Source organism: Neophocaena asiaeorientalis, unplaced genomic scaffold (assembly GCF_003031525.2).
Source record: "Neophocaena asiaeorientalis asiaeorientalis breed wild unplaced genomic scaffold, Neophocaena_asiaeorientalis_V1.1 scaffold670, whole genome shotgun sequence".
In the NCBI taxonomy this organism is placed as follows: Eukaryota; Metazoa; Chordata; class Mammalia; order Artiodactyla; family Phocoenidae; genus Neophocaena; species Neophocaena asiaeorientalis.
In genome coordinates this window covers 1103177-1128853 of record NW_020175080.1, presented here as the reverse complement: position 1 = coordinate 1128853, position 25677 = coordinate 1103177, and the positions used below count along the sequence as shown (strand labels likewise).

The 25677-nt window shown below is 39.2% G+C and overlaps 1 protein-coding gene across 2 annotated transcripts in view; it reads left to right on the top strand.

Moving 5' to 3' along the window:
• GALNT1 (polypeptide N-acetylgalactosaminyltransferase 1) overlaps nt 1–25677 on the top strand; it is a 69551-nt gene that overhangs the window by 16428 nt on the left and 27446 nt on the right. For both annotated transcript variants that reach the window (XR_003005808.1, XM_024764144.1), the window contains exons 3-4: nt 18395–18561; nt 23955–24162. Coding sequence is in view for 1 of the 2 variants with exons in the window: in XM_024764144.1 (XP_024619912.1) it covers nt 18395–18561; nt 23955–24162 (375 nt within the window). In the remaining variant the exon portion in view is untranslated. The remainder of the gene's footprint in view (nt 1–18394; nt 18562–23954; nt 24163–25677) is intronic.

Sequence of the window (25677 nt, the reverse complement as noted above, 5' to 3'; positions counted from 1 at the left end):
TTATAGTATGATTTCTACCTGCTTCATGAAATGTAAATTTTTGTTATACAAGTTTAGTGAGTTCCCTGATTTTTTGTTTTATCTGTTGCCTCAAAGACACACGTGATAATTAGTAGTTTAAAAATATACCTTAAAATATTTATCTTGAAGTATTTTTTCTTTTGTGGTTTTTTTTTGGCTGCTTCGGTTGCTGTGCGTGGGCTTTCTTTAGTTGTGGCTAGCGGGGGCTACTCTTCATCGTGATGCGCGGCCTTCTCATTGCGGTGGCTTCTCTTGTTGTGGAGCATGGACTCTAAGCACGCGGGCTCAGTAGTTGTGGCTCGCGGGCTCTAGAGCGCAGGCTCAGTAGTTGTGGCGCATGGGCTTAGTTGCTCTGCGGCATGTGGGATCTTCCCAGACCAGGGATCGAACCCGTGTCCCCTGCATTGGCAGGCGGATTCTTAACTACTGTGCCACCAGGGAAGCCCTCTTTTGCATTTTCCATCTTTCACTAGTGATCTCTCAGAAATTTTATTCTTTGGAAAACGTAGCTTTCTCTTTCCTTATTTTAGCTATTAATTTTTTTGAATGAAATAGTCTAAACATTCAGAAAGCTATAGGAGATAACAAAGTTTTGTATCAAACACTAACTTTATTGAATTTTAACAAGTTGCCATATTCTCTTCATATTTTGTTTTTAAAATAAAGCTTTACAGCTACTGTTGAAACCATTTGTGTACCCCTCCCCAGTTGTATTCCATTACTCTCTAACCATAGGTCTGATTTTTTACATTTATCATTACTGTGCATGTTTATCTATCTATTATCTGTCTACCTAAATAATATATAGTTTCGTATTTTTAACAACAAATTCTAGCATAGCATATGCACATATTCTTCTGCAACTTTAAAATTGTTCAATCATTGATTTTGAAATTTGGCCATATCATTACATGTAGTTCTAGGTCATTCATTTTAACTGCTTTGTAGAAGTCCATTGTGGGAATATACACCATAATTTATCTATTTTGCTTTTGCTTAGTTGTATATACTTTGCAGTTACAGAATGTCTATAAATATCCTGTTTAAACAAGCATGTATTCTCTTGTACAGATGTAACAGTTTTCTGTGGAACAGTGCTTTCCAAATTGTAGGTCATGATCCCTTAGTCGTTAATGGATCATGAGATCAATTTAGAAGGCCTTAGGCCTGAAGGTTTTTTTTATGGTATTTCATACACAATGTGAATACCTGTTAGCATTTTAATTCGTGAAATAGAAGATATCGGAGTGTATCTCATGTAATAAAAGTTTTTTTTCATTAATCATTGTTTCAGAATGTATGTTTTAGGGTGACTTAAAATGTATTTGTTACCATGTGTTATGGTCAGTTGCACAGAGATGCGAAATAATCGTGTTGAGAGGAATGCACTTTTTAATTTCATTTGATGTTTTTAAAAATTGCTCCCACTGTGGTTTCACCAGTTTACATTTTCCAGCTGCAGTGGATGAGAGATTACATTGCTCTGCATATTCATGCAGAGGATAGTAGTGGCATGAGTGAGATATACAGTGGCATGGAAGAGGCTGGCACAGGTGAAGTTTTCAAATTCTGATTGTATGTTTAAGATGGAAGCTCTCAGAATGCTGACAGGTTGGATGTGGAGTAAAAGAAAAAAGGAAAAGTTAAGAATTTAGGCCTGATTAGCTATCTGAATTAAAGTGATACTTGCCAAGATGGAAAGGAGAGTAGAAATATGGGAATAGAAATCAAGAATTGTTAGCACATATTTATAAAATCCTGGAGTTCAGGGGAGGGGTTGAAGCTGGAGTCATTAAGCGATAAGAGAATTTAAAGTCACGGGACTGGTTGACAGCCACTGAAGTGGATGAGGTGAAAAAGGGGTTAGGGAGCTAATGTTCCAGCCTTCGAAGATTGAGAACAGGAGGAAGAGCTAGCAAGAGGCTGAGGAGAGGGGAGGTAATGTTTCAAGGGGGAAGTGGCCAGCTGTGTTAAATGCTGCTGAGAGGCTAAGCTGAGATCTCTAAACTGACCGACGGTTTCAGTTTGTGGAGAGGCTGTCGGACAGGATTGTTTCTGTGGAGTGATAGGCAATGAAACCGTGGCTTAAAAGAATGGGGAGACTTTCCGTTCTGTAATGGTGGCCTTGGTGATCTGGACCAACTCTCCAGATGAGAACATCTAGAGAGTTAGAAAAATCATCCTCTTGAAAACATCCAGAGGTTAGAAAGCACAGCTTAGAAGGTAGTGAAAAATTACAGAGCCAACATCTGGGAGAAGATGGAAACCCAGAGAAATGAGCATAGAATTTGGAGGCTACTTTTTATCTAGAGGCATCTGCTGAATCCAAAAGGTATATACTGAGAAACTAAATAGTGCTTTTGACAGGAAAGAAAAGATATTGGGAGCAAGAGGGACTTAATGAGGTGCTGGCCGTGTTCTATTTCTTCACCTGAGTCATGATTACATGAGCATTTGCTTGTGATATCTCGTTCGCTCTAAATTTATGTTTTTTGCACTCTGTTATGCTTCCCGTAAAATCAACTTGAAAAAAGAGTGGGAGAAACAAAGTGGGAGGGAAGCAGTGGAGACAGCAAGTATAGCAGTGCTTTTGAGGTGTAATTGTTGGAAAAAGAGAAATGGGGCAGTTAGCTGGGGAGATTGTGCAATCAAGGGAGACATTTTCTTTTTCTTCTGTAATATGGCATATAGTACAATATGGTTGTATGTTGATAGAAATGATCCCATTGAGGGAAAGTTTGAGAGGGGAGGATTATAGCAAGAGCATTCAACTTGAGCGGGTGGGAAGGAATGTAGTTGGCTTCAGACAGGAACAGGGATAATGCAGACATTGTATAATGGGGAAAAGGCACAATGTTTATGATCACAGATGTCTACAGGATGGTCAGTGTGTTGATGGGAGTATGGAAATCCTCATCTGATGGCTTTTTTCAGTGAAATTAGAAACAAGGTTAACACCTGTGAGTGAGGAGGGTAAGAAAGGTATTGGGAATCTCAGGAGGTGTGGAACAGTTTGCAGGGTTTAACTAGGACATGTAGTGGGAACACTGGATAGTGCTGGAGCCTCCTTGAGGTTTGTATTTGTAAATTGAAAATGAGACCATTCAGCATGCTCATATGTTTTCTTTAGCCATATTCAGCAGCCCTTGTGCAGATGCAGAATCAGCAGAAAGTTGGATTTAGCTATTGGGATATTGCCAAGCGAGTGAGATAGAATAGGGAGATACAAGACAGTGATTATAATAAAGAGTCCTGGAAAACATGCAGAGGGTCACAGAAAGTAAAAGGATGGAAGGGTCTGGATTTGAGATCCCAATGAAGAAAGCTAAGGATCTGGGATTATTGGAGTAACTGAGTGGGAACAAGCCAGGATGTCAGGGGGAGGGAGTGGGGATGGGAGGTGGAAGGAGCAATGGTGACCAGAGATTGGGATGCTTAAAATGGAGATTATCCGTAATGATGTGGTCTAAGGGTATAGCATGAAAGTAAGTGGATGAGATATGCTGGAGGAGAGCAGAGCAGAGCAAAGATCTGAGAGGCCAAGTGTTGATAAATCAACTGCATGGAAACTAAAATGACTGATAATGTGATGACAAGACTAGTGATGGAATTGGTAGGGAAGGTGACAGATGACTGTACCAAGGATGGGTTGGCAACTTCTGATAGCACCTTCTTTAAAGGACCTGAGGCTTCTTAGGGAAGAGGGAGAAACATAAGTCTTAAAATAGCGATGAGGAACAAGGGAGATACTTGCCCCCACTTCCAGACTCATTGGTGCAAGGGATGTTGAAGAAAAGCTAGCCTTCTCTTGAAAGACCACTCAGAAGGCAGTATTCTTGGTGATATTTTAATTAGTGTAGAATATGAAGGGAATATTCAGAGAATAGATTGTGAATATTCGGGAACTTTGCTAATGACAGTAACCATGAATTCCAGAGAGCACAGTGGAAAGGTTTAGAGATTATGAGCTTTAGCTAGCCAAATCGCAATTAGAATTTGGGTAATTCACGATGACTTGGAAGGCTTGCGTTTTTTGTTATTTGTTCATAGCATTATCTTCAGTACCTAATGCTTTTAAAACATTTTCACTGGATCTATAATTATGTGTCTATTCTCATTTCTAATACTGTTTGTTTCTTTTCTCTTTTTTCCTTAGGCAGTCTTGCTAGTGGTTTGTAGTTTTTAAGTTTTAAAAGAGGAGTAGCTTTTCCTTTTGTTTATCCAGTTTTTAAAAACTTGTTTTCTATGTAATTATCTTTTCTTCTATTTTGTGTTTAATCTGTTTTCTCACTTGCTTAGTTAAATGCTTAACCTGTTAATTTAAAATATTTTTGTTTTCTAATGAATTCACTAAAGACTCTAAATTTACATCTGTGAATCATGTCAGTGTACCCTGCTAGTTTTATATGTAGTACTTTCATCCTAATTCATTTACAAGTAGTTTGTAATTTCCATTTGATTTCTATTCAACCCAGGATGACTTAGAAGTAAATTTTAAAATTTCTATGTACATTTCTTTTTGCCTTTTGATTTTCTCATTTTTGTTATTGATTCCTAGATTAATGATCAGTAAAGATGGTCTTTTTGAAATGTGTTGAAACCTTTGTGATCTAGAAAGTGCGCAGGGTTTTTTAAATGTTTCCTCTGCTGTTGAAAATAACATGGTCTGATGCCTGTTACTTTTGTTTTTTTCTTTTAGTGTGCATACTCTATTAGATTCTGATTAAGTTGTATAAAAAAAGAACTCCCACTATGATCGTGGATTTGACAATTTCCCTAACTCATTCTGTTAGTTTATTTTTCAAGGCTGAATCGTTGGATGCATTTAAGACAATTTACTGTGTGTGTGTGTGTGTGCACGCACGCGTGCACGTGTGTTTTTTAAACTCAGTGTTCGCGTATCTTTATTGACTTTCTTCCTCCTGATTTTGATATTGTTACATCACTTTTAGTCTAACATTTTCCTGGTATGTCTTTTTTCTTTTTCTGTTTTTTTACTTTGAGGCATCTGTATGATTTTTGTTTTAGGTATATCTCTAAATGGCTGAATTTTATATTTTTAAATCATATAATCTTTGTTTTTAATAGTTGAGTTTGATGCATGTATATTTATTGTGACTATTGACATATTTAGACTTATTTCTTTTAGGTTGAACCATATGAAATTGATATTCATTTTTGACCTATGAAAATGACAGCTTTATAAAGTTCCGTCTAAATAAATCTTGTTTTTTGTTTACCATCATTTTTTTTCTTCCTTTCCTGCATTGCTAATTGATAACATTTTTAGTATTCATGTTTTTCTCTCTCTTGGTTTGGAAACTTCATATTTTATTTTTATTCCTTTAGTGGTGAGATCTGGGCACATTGTAATGTCTGTCAAGGTGTGAATTCATCTACATGCTCAGTGTACATAGTGTACTTTTGATCTGAGCATTCATGTTCTTCACTTCTAGAACATTTCTGGTTGTAGTCTCAGATTTTGCTGTGTCACCATTCCCTCTGGTCTGTTCTTCTGGAACTGCTCGTGTGCATATACTAGAGCTTCTTAATGTATACTCTTATTTTTTCTCCTTTTTTGAATTGTATCTAGGTGAATTTCTCATTAATCTCTTGATGCTGGCAAAGTTTGGATCTGCCATTGTTGGCTGTGTGGCTTTGGACAAGTTACTTCACCTTTCCGTACCTCAAGATCCTTATCTGTACAATCTGGACAGTAATAAGAGCTGCTGGGAGGCTCTGTAGTGCTTTGAATACTCACTGTCCTAGCATGTAGAGAAGGCCTCTGTTCGGGGAGAATGAGCTCCTGGTCCCAGTGTAGTTCTCAGGAGAAGCTTACTCCAAGCATGCTTTTCCATCCTCACTCTTTTTCACTCACCACTGTCTGGCTTTTGAAGTGTATTCACAATGAAATGTGAAATGAGAACTATCAGCCTATATTTAAATATCCCTACATTGAGATGGATGAAACCGACCAGCAGGTGGTTTTCAGACCAATTCCCAGCGGCGGAAGGAGGCGTAGTAGTGTGGGACAGCCCCTAGAGAGCAGCTTTTTCACCCCCTTATCTGAATCCAGAAAAGCCTTGGTTGTTCTAAGCTGTAGGGTTAACTGGTAGTATAGCTGGAGTGTCCAGATCACCCTGTGTGAGAACCTTTACTGCCTTGTAGGGTCTCCAGGGGCACATTTCTGAAGGCAACTGGAGGAAAGAGTAACATTGTTCCAGTGTCAGGAAGAGTTAAGTAGAATTAATGAAGAATTCTCTTTGTAACATGTAATCTTAGGGAAAGAGATTAATACAAATTCAAAGCACCTAATTTGTCAGTTCCATCCTATATAATTAGTTTCAGATGCTTAAAAAGTAATAATACCACTTATTGAGTGTTTATTATGTACCCAGGACTATACACGTTATCCTATTTAAACAGTTGAGCAAAATGGTAGTAGTATACCCAGTTTACAGATTGGTAAACTCAGTTTAGGGAGATTAAATAATTTATGCAAAAGTATGATCAAGAAGTGACTCAAGTGAAATGTGTCAATGATAAAACATGTAATCTTAGTCACTGTGCTTGGCCATCACTTTTATGGTTAGATCTTCATTGATCTTGCCTGAATGAGAGTACATGGAGGAGAAATTATGTAACATTGTCAAACACTGCCAGACAGTGTTTTAACTTGTCGTTGATAAATGGTAGTGTCCGGTAGGTGACAGGTGGGTGACAAAGAATACTCTGAAAGTGTCAGGTGGGTGACAAAGAATACTCTGAAAATCATACTCAAAGGGACGTGGAGATGAGGAATAGGTTATTTGTACATATTCACCTTGATTTGGAATCAAGCTACTTCATTTCTGTAAGCCTCAGTTTTCCCATCTTTAAAATTGGGAGAATAATACCTCTGTCTTAGGGTTGTTGTAAGGATAAAGTGGGATAATGCATATAAAACTCTTGATGCCATTTCACTCCCTGAGAGGTTTAGGATAAGTACAGTGGGACTTTAACTGTTGAAAAATCATAGAAATAATAATTATCAAGGGAATTCTGTTGTTCTGTATTCCTGAATTTTTAGGTATTTGTGTGGATTGATTCTCTGGTAAGCCTAGTCTTGCTGAGTTGAACACTATCCTAAGCAATTTTATTCATGTCTTTATTTCCTGAAACACTGCTGAGTCACTCAGGCAGGCACTGGAGCTAACTCTCAGACCACATAGTGAATTGCATGCATTAGAGTTTATTCAGTAATCCTCTCACTCGCTTATAAAATGAGTACTCATTATGCAGGACATCTTTTAATTAGTATCGTATATAGGGACATAAATGAAACCACTCGTGTTTCTACTCATTGTTTAATAATTATAAAAATGGGATTTTCAATCTACTCGAGTATATAACTCACTCCCATTAATAGCATCAGCCCACTATAGAAGTGATGGTGTAGTCTGAAACACGTGCCATCTCCCCTCATCCTTTCTCAGTCTGTGCTCTCTGCCAAAACAAAGGAGTAAACTAAGAGAAAGGCATGCTGTATAGAAGAGAGGAAATCCAGTGTGCAGAGAGAGAACAGAATCCTGGGCGGGGCTGGGGGGCAGACGGCAAAGGGAGAGCCTCAGATGACAGTGGTGCAGGCATGGAGGGAGGCAGCCCAGAAAACCTCAGGAGAGATTGCTTTAAGAAGATTCCACTGATACTATATTGATAGTTGCTGCTTCTGAACACCTTAAGAGACTTTTAGACAGTTTGTAGAGAGTGTGGGTTTGAATTAGTGACAAATACATAGAAAACTAAGGAAGAGTGGGGGGATAATCGATGGTGAAGTGGAGGGGAATGTTGTGCAGAAAGAGGAAAATTATTAATAATATATGACTCAGCTATGAATAGCATTTTTTAAATTATTTATTTATTTTGGGCTGTGTTGGGTCTTCGTTGCTGTGCGCGGGCTTTCTGTAGTTGCAGTGAGCGGGGGCTACTCTTCATTGCGGTGTGCAGGCTTCTCATTGCGGTGGCTTCTCTTGTTGCGGAGCATGGGCTCTAGGCGCACAGGCTTCAGTAGTTGTGGCACACAGGCTCAGTAGTTGTGGCGCACGGGCTTAGTTGCTACACGGCATGTGGGATCTTCCCGGACCAGGGCTCGAACCCGTGTCCCCCTGCATTGGCAGGAGGATTCTTAACCACTGCGCCACCAGGGAAGCCCTATAAATAGCATTTTACATAGCTCTAATATACATTCAGGAGTGATGTATCCAAATTTATAATTTTGGGAGACTGAGAGACTAGCAAGTGTATGTGTTGGGGGAGATAGGAGTGAGATAAATCCTCATATTCTGTAGTAAGAAGTCAATACATAATATCTACAGCTAGGGAAAAATGAAGTAAAAATGCAGATATAGTACTTAGAATTATGTCTGCTCTATGAGAAGGGAGAAGTGGCAAAGAGGTGAGGGAACAGCCTTTTTTAAAAATAGATCTTTATTGGAGTAGAATTGCTTCACAATACTGTGTTAGTTTCTGTTGTACAGCCTTTTTAAACAAGCTTTTGACAGCTTATTTTTTAAGCATGTACATGTCCTTTGATCAAAATAAAACCTAAATAAAGATGCTCAGCTAAAGATGCTGATCTCTGCAGACATCCCACCTCCCAGAGACTCATTACTCCAATCTAGTGCTTCTCAAACTCAAACTTGCTAGGGTAGGAGAGGAGGGAGAAAGGAAAATAAGGCTGGGAATGTGGATGTGGAATTAAATCTGTCTCTGACCTTTGGTCACCCCTTACTAGTTTCCCAGACCAGAAGGAGAGAGCTTATCTTGGGACTCTTTCTTTGTGCTTCTAGTGCATGCTTCCAGTTGTGGAACTGCCTTTGAGTGCAGCCTGGCTAATGCCAGAGGGGGAAAAAATGGAAAACTCATCACTGGTTAGATGGAACTTCAAATTCCAGTCTCCTTCACCAGTTGACCTGCTACCATTTACATTTCAGTGTCCCCTCAGACAGCTGCTCCATGTATTCTGTCCAGGAGTTATGTTACCGCCCACTGGGAGTAACAGAGTGGAGTGCACTTACTCCATCTTTCTGGAGCCAGAAAATGCACCCATTTAAAGTGAATAATTCAGTGATTTTGAGTAAATTTTCAGAGTTATGCAAGTATCACCACTTGTAGAAAATTTCCATCACCCCAAGAAGGTCTGTGGTGTGCATTTGTAGTCACTCTCCATTCCCACTCTCAGCCCTAGGATTAAGTTATCACCAGTGTACTCTGTGTATATAGATTTGCCTTATCTGGATATTTCATATAAGTGGAATCATATAATATGAAGTCTTTTGTGTCTGGGCTCTTTGACGGAGGATAATGTTTCTGAGATACTCCCGTGTTGTAGCATGTATCCTTTGTTCCTTTTTATTGCCCAGTGTTATTCAGCTGTATGGATAAAACACATTTATTTCTCCTGTCACCAGTTGATGAAAATTTGAATTGTTCCCCTTTTCTGGCTATTATGAATAATGTTGCTAAGAACATTTGTGTTACAGGTGTTTGTGTGGTTATATAGTTTTGTTTTTCTTGGGCAAATTCCTGATTGCTGGGTCATATGATAACTTTAACTATTTAAGAAATTGCCAAACGATTTTCCAGAGTGGCTGCACCATTTGCATTCCCACCAGCAATGTATGAGGGTTCTAGTTTCTCCACATCCTCACCAACACTTCTTTTTGACTGTCTTTTTTACTATAGCCACTCTACTAGGTATGAACTGGTGTTTCATTGTGATTTTAATTTGTGTTTCTCTAATGATTAATGATATTGGGGATCTTTTCCTGTACTTATCAGCCATTCTTATATCTTTGATGAAATGTTTCTTCAAATATGTTGCCCATTTTAAATTGGATTATTTGTCTTCCTGTTACTGAGTTGTAAGAGTTCTTTATGTATTCTGGATACAAATCATTTATCAGACATATGATTTCCAAATATTTTCTCAGTTTGTGGCTTGTGTTTTACATTTCCTTAATGATAACTTTAGGCACAGAATGTGCTTAATGGCACACAAAAAGTTAATTTTAATGAAGTCATATTTGTCAGTTGTTTCTCTTACGGGTTATGCTTCTAATGTTATCACACTTCATGGTACAAGACTGGAATCTTACCCCTGAGATCAGAAATAAGGAAAGGATGTCTACTTTCCACTTCTGTTTAAAATTGTACCAGTCCAAAACTTGCACCTGTGCTGTGGGTACAGAAGGAGAGCCCCAGAAGAAGCCCTCTCTGGGCTGGGATACAAGAAGAGGGTCTCTTAAGGGTTAGAGAGTGGAGTAAAACCCTTATTTCTCCCCTAACCCATCTCTTTAAAAAAATTTTTTTTTACCTGCCCCACAATCTCAGCCCCTAGGCAGTATTGCCAGGCAGCACAGCCATGAGCAGTGGCCAGGGAAGCAACTAAACATCTGAGGGGAATTGTCTCTGACTAGAACAGCTCTGGTGTCCGGAGCATGGGTAGAATTCCCATTGCTTTTCTTTTTCTGTCTCCGACAGCGTGACCTGGAACACAGGACAGTTTTGGGAAGTATGCAGCAGAGGGAGGAAACTAAAGCCTCTGCTTTCTAACTCTGTTGGAAGACTCAACATAAAAGATGTCAGTTCTCCCCGATAGATGTTTGGTGAAATTCCATTCACAATCCCAGCAAGGGATTTAAGTTTTTATTTGAAAAGGCAAGGGAAATAGAATAGATGAAATAATTTTGAAAAAGATGAATAAAGTTGGAGTAAATACAGTACCCGATTTAAAGACTTTCTATAAAGCTGCAGTAATCAAGACAGTGTGGTGTTGGCAGAAAGATAGATATATAGATTAGTGGAACAGGACAGAAAACTCAGAAATAGACGCATATAAATATGGCTATTTTTTCAAATTGAAGTATAGTTGATTTACAATGTTGTGTTTCAGTTGTACAGCAAAGTGATTCACTTTTATGTATTCATATTCTCTTCCATTATGGATTATTATGAGACACTGAATATAGTTCCCTGTGCTGTACAGTAGGACCTTGTTACCTGTTTTATGTATAGTAGTTTGTATCTGCTAATCCCAAACTCATAATAATACCCCCTCTCCCAGGCCCTTTCCCCTTTGGTAACCATAAGTTTGTTTTCTATGTCTGTGAGTCTATTTTTGTTTTGTAAATAAGTTCATTTGTATCATATATTAGATTCCACATATAAGTGATACCATGTGGTATTTGTCTTTCTGACTTATTTCACTTAGTATGATAATCTCTAGTTCCATTCATGTTGGTGCATATGGCATTATTTCATTCTTTTTTATGGCTGAATAATATTCCATTATATACAATACACACACAAATACATATATATATATGTATTTATGTATGTACCGCATCTTCTTTATCCATTCAGCTGTCAGTGGACATTTATGTTGCTTCCATATCTTGGCTATTGTAAATAGTGCTGCTGTGAACACTGGGGTGCATGTATCTTTCTGAATGAGAGTTTTTTCCAGATATATGCCCAGGAGTGGGATTAGGCTGTTTGATTTTTGACAAAGGTAAAAAGCCATCCAATAGAGAAAAGATTTTCTCTTCAACAAATGGTGTTGGAACAGTTAGAAATTCATATGCAAAAACATGATTCTCAACCTGAATCTCATGTATTATATGAAAACTAACTCAAATTTGATCATAGATCTAAATCTAAAACCTAAAATATTATAATTTTTAGGGCCAATATTCAGGACCTTACATTAGGTCCTGAATTAGAGAGTATTTAGACATGACATCAAAAGCATGATTTCATCAAGGAAAAAAATGATAAATTGGACTTCATTAAATTTTAAAATTTTCACTCTGTTAAAAACACTGTTAAGAGAAATGACAAGCAACAGACTGGGAGGAAATATTTATAAACTGGATATCCAACAAAGGGCTTGTGTCTGGAATACACAAAGGACTCTCAAACATCAACCCTTACTCCAATGAAGATGTTAAAAACTAAAAACAATTTTTTTAAATTAAAAAAAACATTCAGGGGCCTCCCTGGTGGCGCAGTGGTTGAGAATCTGCCTGCTAATGCAGGGGACACGGGTTCGAGCCCTGGTCTGGGAGGATCCCACATGCCACGGAGCAGCTGAGCCCATGAGCCACAACTACTGAGCCTGCGTGTCTGGAGCCTGTGCTCCGCAACAAGAGAGGCCGCGATAGTGAGAGGCCCACGCACCGTGATGAGGAGTGGCCCCCACTTGCCACAACTAGAGAAAGCCCTCACACAGAAACTAAGACCCAACACAGCAAAAATTAATTAATTAATTAACTCCTACCCCCAACATCTTCTTTAAAAAAAAAAACAAAAAACATTCAACCCAATTAAAAAAAAATTGAATGCAATAAAAAAGGTGTCAAAAGATTTGACACTTCACCCAAGATGCTGTATGAACAGCAAATGAGCACATGAAAAGACACCAACCATTGGAGAAATGCCAGTTAAAACCATAATTAGATACCGCTCTATACCTATTTAAATGGCTAAAATAAGAAATACCGCCAGTACTTTGTCAAGTACTGACAAAGATGCAGAACAATTGGAACTCTCATATATTTCTGGTGGGAATGCAAAAATAATACAGTCTCTCCGGAAAAGTTTGGCAGTTTAAAAGTTACACTTACATTGTTACACTTACCATGTAACCCAGCTAGCTCATTACTGAATATTTACTCTAGAGAAATGAGAACATGTTCACACGAAAAGTTTTTTTTTTATTGGAGTATAATTGCTTTACAATGTTGTGTTAATTTCTGCTGCATAGCGAAGTGAATCAGCCATACGCATACACACATCCCCTCCCTCTTGGACTTCCCTCCCCCCACCCCAACATCCCACCCAGCTAGGCCATCGCATAGCACTGAGCTGAGCTCCCTGTGCTATACAGCAGGTTCCTACTAGCTATCTATTTTGCACATGGTAGTGTATTTATGCCAAACCTAATATCAACACAAAAGACCCCGAATAGCCAAAGCAATCTTGAGAAAGAAAAACGGAGCTGGAAGAATCAGGTTCTCTGACTTCAGGCTATACTACAAAGCTACAGTAATCAATACAGTATGGTGCTGGCACAAGAACAAATATAGATCAGTGGAACAGGATAGAGAGCCCAGAGATAAACCCACACACCTATGGTCACCTAATCTATGACAAAGGAGGCAAGAATATACGATGGAGAAAAGACAGCCTCTTCAATAAATGGTGCTGGGAAAACTGGACAGCTACATGTAAAAGAGTGAAATTAGAACACTCCCTAACACCATACACAAAAATAAACTCAAAATGGATTAAAGACCTAAATGTAAGACCGGACACTATAAAGTTAGAGGCGAACATAGGAAAAACACTCTTTGACATAAATCACAGCAAGATATTTTTTGACCCACCTCCTAGAGTAATGAAAATGAAAGCACATGAAAATTTGTACATGAATATTTATAGCAACCCTATTCATAATGGCCAAAAAAACTGGAAAGAACAGGTGAATGAAGAAACAAACTAATATATCAGAATGGAGTACTATTCAGCAATAAAAAATAACAAACTTCTGATACAACAACTTAAAGGAATCTCAGAGATATTGTCCTGGGTGAAAGAAAGATTATACACCTCATTCATGACATTTATGAAAACACAAAACTATAGTAATGGAGAACAGATGTTGGTTGCTGGGGGTGTTAGGTGTAGGGGGAGGGTGTGAGTATAAAAGGATAGCACAAAGGAGTTCTTTGGGGAGATGGAACTGTTCTGTTTTCTGATTTTGGTGATAGTTTTATGAATCTATACACATGCTAAAACTCATAGAACTTTTCACCACCACCCCAAAAAAAGGTCATTAAAAAAATGACATAATACCAACTGTTGGTGAGTATGTGGAACAACTGGAACTCTAACAGACTGATGGTGAGAGTGAAATTTATTACACCCTCTTTGGAAACCTGTTCCACAGTATTTACTAAAGCTGAGCTTATATATCCTTTATTGCCCAACAGTACAGAAATGTATACATGTCGTCACCAAAAGACATACACATGAATATTATCACAGCACTATTCATTATAGCCCAGACTAGAAAGTACTCTAATGTCCATCAATGGTGAATGGAAAAATACGTTATGATTATGTTATGATTACGTATTCATATAATGGAATACTGTGCGGCAGTATAAATAAACTATTGCATACAACAATATGGATGATACGTAACCACACCGTTGAATGAAATAATTCAGACATAAAAGGATGCTCTGTATCGATAGCTCCCAAAGTGTAGTTCTGAGACTTCTGGGGTCCTTGAGGTCCTTTCAAGAAGTCTGCAAGGTCAAAACAGTTTTCATAATATTACTAAGATATTATTTGCCCTTTCTGCTCTTAATCAACTAGTGTGCAGTGGAGTTTGAGAGGCTGTGTGGGTCAGGGTCCAGGTGGGAGTCAGAAATCACACAATAATTTGAACAGAGAAGTTTTAATATAAATAATTACTAACTATAATGGAATTAACTATAAGGGAGTATAGATAGTAGTAAAGGAAGGAAAATTATTAAGGAAGGAAAACCTTTGGAAGGGAGACCCCCTCCATAAGGCTGGGATTCAGACCTCATTGGAGAAGTTTCTGTAGATGGTAGAGAACTTTGCTAGTTACCCCTGGCCAGACCTGGTGCACAGTACCCTCCAGAGTGGGGACTGGTAAGGCAGGGTAACAAGCATAAAATACACTTCAGAGCGCATTTGGGCAGGAAATCAGAGCCAGAACTGTCAAACAGCAACCACCCCTCCTGGCTTTAGGCAACCAACTCTGGGAAGCCAACTGCTGGGGTACCTGGGAGACTTACTCAGAGTCTGCCTGTGGGGTGCTACTCATGCGTTTGGGTGTCTTCCACACACTCCAGTAGCAGCCACCCTATAGGAACGAGAAGAAAACAAATGGAGGCATGCTAGAACCAGGAAGGGAGGTTTCTTCCTCCTGCAGTGTCCCTCCAACACCCTCGACTGTCAAAGCTTATGTATGCATCTTGCCAACTGCAAAGGAGATATGCTTATAGGAGCCAGTTACACTATCACAGAGCAGGCAGTGAAGGATATATTTGGAGATAAGAGGCAATAAATTCTTAGTGGGTTACTATATGAAAGTGATAAATCATCTCTTTGATAGCTAACGTAATATGTGCTTGTGGATTCTTTATTTTAAAATTTTATTTTAATTTATAATGTAAATATTAATAGCTATAACCCATAGACAGAAGAACTTTGGGATCCTCAATTTTTAAATGTGTAAAGGGGTTTTGAGTCAAAAAGTTTGAGAACCACTGCTCTATATTATTTCTTTTAAATAAGCATTTAAAGAAAGAGGTAAAAATCATCTGTAGTGTTAGAGGTCCAGAGGAGTGGTTACCTTGGGAAGGGGCAGAAAGGAAGCCTCTGGGGTGTTGATAATGGTCTGTTTCTTTATCTGGGTGCTGACTCCTTGATGCAGTCACTTTGTGGAAACACATTCACCCGTATACTTATGGTTGTCAACTTGTTTGAATGTATATTATATTTCAGTAAAAAGTTAAGACTCTTCTTTTTCCTCTCTTCCTAACCCACATCCTGTTGTTAAATCTGTGTGTGGTGTTTTTGCTTTGTTTTGTTTGCTTTTAAAGCAGCACAACCTTACACTGGCTAATTTTCATCCCTGAGGATGAAAGACTCAGTTGGGACAGGGTGGAAGAAAACTGCTTCATAGTACTGCCTGTGCTTATCCTCAGCTCTGTGCTCCCTACCCGCAAAGGGATCCCTCACCTCCAGCCCCACAAGGACAGGTGGTCCCTCCCTGGGAGAAGCTTAGCTAGAATGCTGAAAGCATCTCTGGTCTTCTCGAGTGCTTTATGGCTTTCTCAGGTAGAGGGGAGTATGTGTGTGTTTACCTGTTTGAGATCAGTTATGAAGATTTTCCCATATTTTCTCTATATTTTCTGTTTTGCATTGAGAGAATATTTATGAATTTATATGTTCTCTGAATGATTAAATTCAATTGTTTGATTTAGGAAATTGTTTTCCTTTTTGTCATCTGTTCTTCTGGGTCCCAATAATTTGCTTTGCTTTCTGATTCTTCCATCCTGCTGTGAATGATTTCCATTTTAGTCTTCTTTATTTCCAGTGTTCCTATAGCCTTGCTTCCTTTCCATACATCTTCAGAATTTAATTCTTTAATGTCATCCTAGTAATAAATCTGGCTTATCACTCCTCTTCTGCAGACCCTGCCATCTCAGGAGTTTTCCGTCATCTTCCTGTCTGCTCCCTAGCCATGCACATGGCTAGCAGTACTGTTGGTACATGGTGAATTTGCCTGATCATCTCTGTGTCTCACTTGATTTTGTTCTCTTTGTTGTTTCAGTAAGCTAGCAGCTTTACAGTCACCATGACTGTTTTGTTTCCCAATTCTCCTATAATAATAAGTAGGATTAATTTGTGAAAAAGGATTACATATGACTTAATATGTTTCAGTTAAATAATATTAGAAAGTCTTTTTCTGAATGCCCCTTACCCGTACACAAGCTATTCCTGACTTCACAGTCCTGCTCTGCAGTAGTCTGTGGGTCAGGTATACAGCATGCACCTTCCCATGAAAACATGAGTGTCTTGGCTTGCTCACCTACAGGGTACCTGAAGCATAGTACTAATGAGATATCTATAATTTGGCCACCATTTATAACAGAGTTTTGATAAATACTGTCCAAAATTAAGACTATTTGATATAATGCTATTATATCAATACTATCTGAAAATAATAATAATAAATAAAATGGTACTATTTTCAGATAGTATTATTTGGAATGCCAAGAACCTTCCCATAGTTTTCCTTCCCGTAGCCTAGGCAGCTAGTCTTTTGGACTTCACCTCTAGCCCAGACCTGGAGGGAGGGGACTGTAGAGAGGATGGCAGGCTGTGTGGATCTTGGTGTGGACACAGGGTGAGCGGGGAGTGGACTGTGACGTGGACATGGGGCTGTGGTCTCAGGCATCGGTGGATAGACAGTGAGGTTACTGGCGAGAGGAGAGGGAGACGCGCTGTGAAAGGGAGTCTTGGGAATGGTGAAGAGGTGGGAGGGGCTGAAATGGGATTTAATGAAGAAGGACAATGGAAGCTGTTTGTTTCCCCTTTTCTCCTGGGAGGGAGGAGGGACCAGTGCTGATGGGGCTCCCTAGTGAAGTCTCCTTCGTTTCTCCTTCTTTCAACCCCTTTATTTTACCTTGCCATCTTTTTCCTCTTCTATTTTCCTTTTCTTCCAGCTGCCAATCAGCAGCCCTAGGGTGCCACATTTAGTAAGTAGGGTTATAGTGGCAGCTTCAGAAGAGGGCTTTTGTTGGTATTTTTTTCTCAATTCTTCCCCCTTCCCTCCTTTCTCCACTCCCACTGACAGGTAATAATAGACGAGATTGGAGAGACCACACAAGGTTTGAGGAGTTTACGAGAGCAAGAAAAAAAGGTGGATATAGAGGCTGGGACAACTCTTAAAATTTGGGGGTCCCTAAGAAAGAGTAATACATGCAGTCTTTAGGAGAGGTTTTGTCCTAAAACAGATGCCTTGATGTCTGGTTACTTAGTGCTGTTGTTGCCCTTGGTTAGTCTGTTTCTAGCGGTTTCATCTAGCTAACAAGATTGAAAGAAGAGACCATGTAGAATTAGTATATTGATTCTGTGTGCAGATATTTTGGGTGTGTTTGGTCTTTCTGATGGTTACATTTCTAAAGATAGTCTGTACTAAACAAGATGCATGTGGAAATTTCATTGTGGAGGGGGCAGCATCAAGACTGTGGAGCTCCCAGTCAGGCCCTGCCGCTCCCTCCCTTGGTCCATCCTCTGCTTCTCATCTGTGAAATGTGGCTTCACATACCCCACAGAACTATTAGGAAGTTTCAGTGACCAGTACATAATAGATACTCAGTAAATTTTAGTTTACTTCCTTTGTGGAAGGTAATCCTTTACTTAGATTATTAAACTGTTAGACTGTAGTGGTTCTGATTTTTTATCTAATGGGATTCTTGAGATACGTTCACTTTGGGATTAATATAGCCTTAGTACATTACCCATTAAAACGAATCAGCAGAAAACATGTCAGGAGAGGGGTGTCTGATTTTAAGAATATAATTAACATCTTTAAAAATAGTTTTAATCTAACCATATAACTTTAAGTAGGTACTATTTTATTAAACATGCAACATTAACCAAAACTTAAATAAATGAAGTACTGAGAGTTGCACCACTAGAGCCACCTGTCTTATTCTTCTGTTACCCCTTACTTGATTATGCTATTGTAACAGTTTTACAAAGGCATTTGCTTTGTCTCTAGGTGTAAAACAAAGATGTATCCAGATAATCTTCCTACAACAAGTGTGGTGATTGTTTTCCATAATGAGGCTTGGAGCACACTTCTGCGAACTGTCCATAGTGTCATTAATCGCTCACCAAGACACATGCTAGAAGAAATTGTTCTAGTAGATGATGCCAGTGAAAGAGGTAAATTTTACATTTTAATGCCAATAATATGCTATACCTTTTGTCATTATGGTTAAAAAACTAGTTGCTATCATTTTAACCTAATAATTTTATACAAACTTCTAATTTATCCTAAAAGTTATTTATAACGTTTGGACTCATTTCACATATGCAAAAAATTTACACCCTTGTGAAACTTAAAATATTACTTTAATTAGCATTTAGTTTGTGTCACATCTTAATCTTGTTTTAAAAAGAAATCTATAAAAATTTATGCAGAACAGTGAAAAAAAAAACACGTAATTTTGTCAGGATTTTCTCTGTGGGAAGCTGCAGCCCTGAGTCAGTGGAGAAAGATTGGCTCTGACTGAGAGCCATGAATAGAGAGATTTAGTTCCATGTACAGTGGGAAGCATCCCTGACAGCAAAACAGAGCCTGAGCTGGCTGAGCCTTAGTTCTCCAGATTCTTCTTAGGTTTTCCATTTCCTCTATTCCTAAGTTCAGGAATAATCTATAGCTAGGTACATAAAGGGTGACGAAGGAACTTATGAAAAAGTGGTATATATGTTTCTGATCTCATGATGAATCTCTACACTGGCTCTTGCCCAGACATTCTTCCAAGAATCTCAGAATTTTTCACAGGCTTTTTTTTCACAGCACAGCTGTTCAGCATCATTGGTGTCATGTGTTTCCCCCAATATTCCTATACTCACATGAGAAAAATTTGTAGGGAACTACGGAAGACGGCTCTTCCTTCCTTGCTTAGGCAGCCTTAAACTTCATGACCCATCTTTTCAACCTTTTTTGTTATTATCTTCAACTTTCTCACCCACCTCTCATTGCATCTGGTAAAATAGTTTAGTCAAGTATTATACCTTCTCCTCCCTGTGCCCACACTAAATATATACGTTTATCCGTGATGAATTTAATCATTTCCTATCTTAATTATTGGGAATAATTTACTCATTGATAACAATTTAAATCTTCTTACTTTGCCAGGTTGTAGAGGTACAAATGAAGAATAAGATACAGCCCTGCTGTTTCAAGGGCCTTGTAGCTTACTTCCTTAGTCTAATCAAGGAGATAGTTTATAATTACATAAAACATTTAATAATAATATATAATGTAATTAATGTCAAAATGGATGAGAGCTGTTATAAATTAAGAATACCACACTTAAATAATTACTGTTGACAGAAGTATAAACCCCACGTGGATAATTGTTAGCTAGGAGTTAATTAATCCCTTTTTAAGAAAATTAGCTAAAGTTGGTTTTAGCAGTGATTCATACAGACATCTATCCTGCAAGTGACTTTTACTTATATGTTGATATTTGTTAAATGTTCCTCAAGAAGAGATATTTTTCCTCAGATGAAATGATTTATTTTTCCAGTCCCTCCTTTGTTTTCTCCATTATTTTGTTGAGTGCCTGAGAAGGCTGTGAAATAGTAAGTTTTTGTAGGATGTGGCCTAACCAGCAAGACTTAACATGTCTGCAGCCTGAAGTGACAAAGATAGTCACGTATCCCGGTTCTCTTTTACCTCCCTCATGTAGGCCCTTCTGAATCACCCCAGCCTTTGTAAACCTGTAATTGGAAACGTGTGGGCAGGTGTCTGCCTCGCTGCCCCGTCGGGCTTAGTTACTAAGCAGGACCCTGAGCGTCACCCCACAGCCCTGATCAGGGACCTGGCTCTTCTGTATCTTCCTGCCTGGAAAGTCTCAGGCATCTGGGTCACCACTTCTGATATTTGGGAACCCCTGGGCATTGTGTTTTTGTGGTTATAACTGCAGTCTTGCTATCCAGATTGAGAATTATCTAATCTAACTTTCTTGTTCAGGTGGTAACTTTGGGCCCAGGAACCAGAGCCAGCTCTCTAAGTCCGCTCTTTCCTATTCATGAGGCACAGCCATGGCACCGTCATTTCTCACCTGGCCGATGAAATAGGCTAATTAGTCTCCCCACAAACACTCTCACCCCATCCTGTCTGTTCATGCTGCGTGCAGAGGGAGCTTTTAAACGTGCGGACCTGACCGTGTCACTTCTCTGATTAAAACCTTTCCTCTAAACGAGGACCTACTGTATAGCACAGGGAACTATAGTCAGTATCCTGTAATAACCTATAATGGAAAAGAACCTGAAAAAAAAATATATGTATATATAACTGAATCACGTTGCTGTACACCTGAAACATTGTAAATCAACTATACTTCAATTAAAAGAAAAAGAAGCCTTCCTTCTAAGGCCTGCAGGACCTGGTCTCTGCCTGCATCTCCAGTCATATCTCAGACCATTCCCTGCCCACCCCAGCCCCTAGTTCCGCTCGTCTGTTTCCTCAGAATCAAGTTGCACTTAGGCTTTCCTGACCTCCTGCGACCGGGTCATGTCCCTCTGAGCACCTCTCAGAACACTCTGTACTCCCGCAGCTCTCCCCAGAGATAAACCTGTTTACTTGTCTATTTAATGACTGTCTCCCCCAACCCTGCCCCCCAGACAGGCACTGTGACTCCATCAGGACTATTTGCTCACCATTATCTCCTCGGTGTCCACAGTGCCTATCACACAGTAGACAGTCCAGAATATATTCAGTGAATGAAGGAAAGAATAATCTACTAGTCAGTTGATCCTTATTTCTACTCCTTGTCTGCACAGACTTCCTAACTAGGTTGTGTAGTGTGCATAGTCTGCTCATGGCCTCAGGGTATTGGATTTCATGGTGAACCTGCTGAGTTGTCAGTAGCTCCATTTATTAAGTATGAAGTAGGTGCTATAATTATCCCTATTTTATTGATTGAGCAAAATGAGACTTCACATAAACCTAGGGTTTAACCTCTTAACTGCTATGTAGTCATGCCTGTCATAACTTTACTGTTAAGGGGTCTGTAATGAAGATGGGGTCTGGATGAATCCCTAGTTCATGTTCAAAGTTATGCAGTTGTCATCTCAGAAGGTTACGTTAAGATTTAGAATTGATATAGTGTTCTGAATCTGAGATGACTATTGTTTTTTTCATTTTACACAAAAGGAAACAGAGGTTCTTATTTAAGTAGGGATTAGGAGTCAGATTTATTAGACTCTAAATTCTTTGCTCTTTCTACTGCTCTTTAGAGTTCTGGCTAAGATTTCTCAGATGTTGCTAGGAGCAGTGAAATTTTCCCTGACATTCACTCTCTGACAGCCTCACAACTCCCTGATGCAGAGATGCCTAGGGATCCATTTATAGACTAATAGCTGTAAAGATACTCTAATAAGATTCTCTCTTATTTTTAGATGACATAGTACCTTCTAATCATAATCACTTAACACCCCCCCATGGCTTCATTTTTATAAAATGAGGTTTGAATAAATAGTTCCTAATCCCCCACCTAGCCCTGAGTCCATAATTCTGTATCAGGTGTTAGGAAGATACCTATTTCTTCGCCATATTGCCTGAAAGCCACAAAGACATCAAACAAGGATGCCAAGAAAATTTGTTGAATAGCAACTTTTTTCAACTACCAGACCAGAGAATCATGGATTTTTCATTTTAGTTGTAGACAGGACAGAATATTATAACTTTCAAAGATACAGAATTCAGGGATTAGATTGCTTTGATTCTTAATAAGCACTTTAAACTGTCTACTATTTTGGGGAAGACTTACTGGGCGACACAGTGTGACACAGCCGAATTTGACTGGTCTGAGGTACTAGAATATATCTCACACCTTACCACATGAGGTTCTGTCAAACTCTGGACATAAAGCAATTTAAATTTGGATCAGGTTGGGTGAATCCACAGTCCTGAATTGTTCTCTCGGTCATTCCCTTCTAGGATTTCTTGCTGTGGGTGAAAAGAGGGGCTTTGAAGTCAGGCAGACCTGGTTTGAATCTCGGATCTACCTCTTAATAAGCTGTGTCATCTTGATCAGTTCATTTAATATTCTGAGCCTTAGAGTTTCATGTCTAAAATAGGTTTAATGACATCTCATAGGGTTGTTATGAGGATTAAATGAAATAAAATATGTAAAGAACCTGGCATTGTACTAAATAGGCATAAAGTGGTAAAATGTTGTTTCTCATTGGGGTTGGCACTACCCTCACCTTTTTTTACTCAGAATCAAGTTATGTATGTTTCTGACCCTAAGGTTTGGTTCATAAAATCATGGTGATCAGATAGGAGTTCTCCACATATTTTTCAGATTTTCTTTTTAGCCCAGATATTTTAGGAAGTGTATTAGCAGACATGGAAATGATTGGTGTTCTGGTGTAGTGGGACACAGAGGCCTTTTTTTCTTTCACAGTTTTCATAGTCCTGATTATTCCATTATTGAATCAGTCAGGTCTTAACCAGTTCCAATGGACCAGAACCATTCCACTACTATTTGTCTTTCCCTCTCCGCTATGTAGGGAGCCCTTTGGATTCCCACGTTTAGTATTTAAAGAGCCCCTTAATACTTAACACCCTGACCTTTGTTACTGGGGCCCCAGGACAGAGCTAGTCATAGGAGTCCTAGTAGCTTCATGTCAAGTTTTTCCTTCGCTAGAGACACTGTCCTTGTACCTGTGGTATGGGGACAAATTGGAAAGACATTTGATCACCATCTGTCACTTCTCTGGCATAAGCACCATGAACTAACCTGATCTGAAAAGTTTCCTGTCTTTGGTTTGAAGAAGTGGAACCTTTTCTGCTTTTTTAAAATCAATTATGTACTTTGGAGGCAGGAAATCCTTGGTTTAAGAGCATAACCTCTATCTGATCTCTCTAGGATAACTGCTGATTTCATCACCCATTCACTCTCCCTTTCTCTTTTCCTCTTCAATTGCCCTTCCCTCTGGAAACCTTTTTTGCTTAGACCGACCTGTCTGGTAAGGGTTCTGTTTGGTCTTGTAGCTCCAGTCCACCATTCTCATCTAGCTTGACCTCATTTCCCACCTCCTGAAAAAGAACTACATAGTCAGAGACTGTGATAAACTATAAGACAATTTGTTTCTGCCTTTGAAGAAACCCCACAATTTTCCGAACTCTAACAGCTATTGCGTATTGTATTCTTTCTCTCTATTGAGGTCTGGATTTAATTCTCCTGCACTACCTTCTTTCTGTTCCTGATCCTTAAGCATGATTAGAGAAAAGGAGAATTGAGCCTGACGGAGAGCTGCTTAGAGAAGTGTGGGTAATGTGCCTTTGACTGAGCCTGAGCTCAGAGGCTCTCCCCTAATTCCTCGTGTAACAAAGGAGAGGCAGTTCTGGTACATTCTCTCAGGAAATAAAAAGGCTTCCTAAGTGAAATGGGTTTGTGAGTCAGGGAGCCGCACTGAAAGTGCTCAGTAGGTATGTGTTGAATGAATATTGCAAACCAAAATTGCCTTCCATCTGGATAATGCCAGCTCACAGTTTTTTCATGTTATTTTTTAAAATTTGTTTTATTAATTTTCAGACTTTTTGAAAAGACCTCTAGAGAGTTATGTGAAAAAATTAAAAGTACCAGTTCACGTAATTCGAATGGAGCAACGTTCTGGATTGATCAGAGCTAGGTTAAAAGGAGCTGCAGTGTCTAAAGGCCAAGTGATCACCTTTTTAGATGCTCACTATGAATGTACAGTGGGGTGGCTGGAGCCTCTCTTAGCCAGGATCAAACATGACAGGTAATTTTCTGGAGTGTATAAATTGTTTTCAGTGCGTTTGTCCTAAACTGTGGTAAGTTGCAAAATTCCATGTTTTTAAATAAATATAAAAATATTCTCCTTTAAAATACCCATGCAGAGTACTCTAAACCAAATATGAATAAGACCACGTTCTAAAGTCTGGAAGGAATGTTTGCAGACTGTCTTGTTAATGAGGATGGATTAGGAAACATGTTAGGACGTATACTATATGCTCTCTTCACTAAATGGGAGCAGAACAGATAGACACGAATCTCAGGGAAGGTAGGATAAAGCCCTTTACTTGTCCCTGCTCTCTAAGGCCGACACTGGGGCGCGAGCAGGTCATCTCCTCTCTGTCTGCATCCTTACTGGGACTGTATCTCTTAGCCTATAGCACAAGGTAGAAGGGGGTGGGGAGATACACATTGTCTCCTGAAATGCTTGATTATATATGGATAAGGACTGTAATCTTGGATAATACAGGTAGAATATTGGGAGCAGTGCAAGCTCATGGTTGTAGTCTTTCATGTTGCACAATTTTCAAAGAATTACCTACTGCTGGGCTTGGCCTTAGCTCCTAGATATGAGGAGACAACCTAACTTCAGTCTGCAAGACCTATGTTAGTTGAATTTCTGCTTGTCATTGAAGTTTGAACCAGAGGCTGTCTGTGTCAACATTAAGGTTTAGATTTCAGCAGGGTAAACTTTTACTAGTCACGTAGAGCATAGTGGGAGCCAAAGTCATTGCATCTATTCTGTTTATAAGCAAATGCTGGACCTACATCTCTGCCCGCCCCCCCCCACGCCCAGTTTATTTTTGGCCGCGCCACCCGGCATGTGGGATCTTAGTTCCCTGACCCGGGATCGAACCTATGCCCCCTGCATTAGGAGCGTGGAATCTTAACCACTGGACCGCCAAGGAAGTCCCCATCTCTCCCCTTTCAAAGATGAATTGCCTGGGCAATGAGAAGATACAGTAGCTTTAGGAAGAAGAACACTGCCTGAAGAAGAAATAGGATATTTCTGTAAATTGTTTTCTATATGTAACAGATGACTGATTTAGGAAGTGTTTGCTTGCGTAAAGACAATGTGTAACCATTATGAAGCAGGAGCCTGGACCCATGGAGAGAAAGCAATGTGAGGTGATGACAGATATATGAAAGGGAAATTGGCTGAAATAACCACCACAACAACTTCCAGTTGGGCTGTGTGGTAGATTAGGTATCCTGAATAATGTTTCCAACTGAAAAAGCTAAGTGCTGGATAAATTCAAAACACATTTTTTAAAAAAGATTTATTATTTATTTATTTATTTCATTTATTTTTAGCTGCGTCGGGTCTTAGTTGCAGCACGCAGGATCTTCATTGAGGCACGCAGGATTTTTCATTGCAGCACATGGGCTTCTCTCTAGTTGTGGCATGCGGGTTTTTCTCTCTGCAGTTGTGGCGCATGGGCTCCAGAGCACGTGCGCTCTGTAGTTTGCGGCACACGGTCTCTCTAGTAGAGGCGCGAGA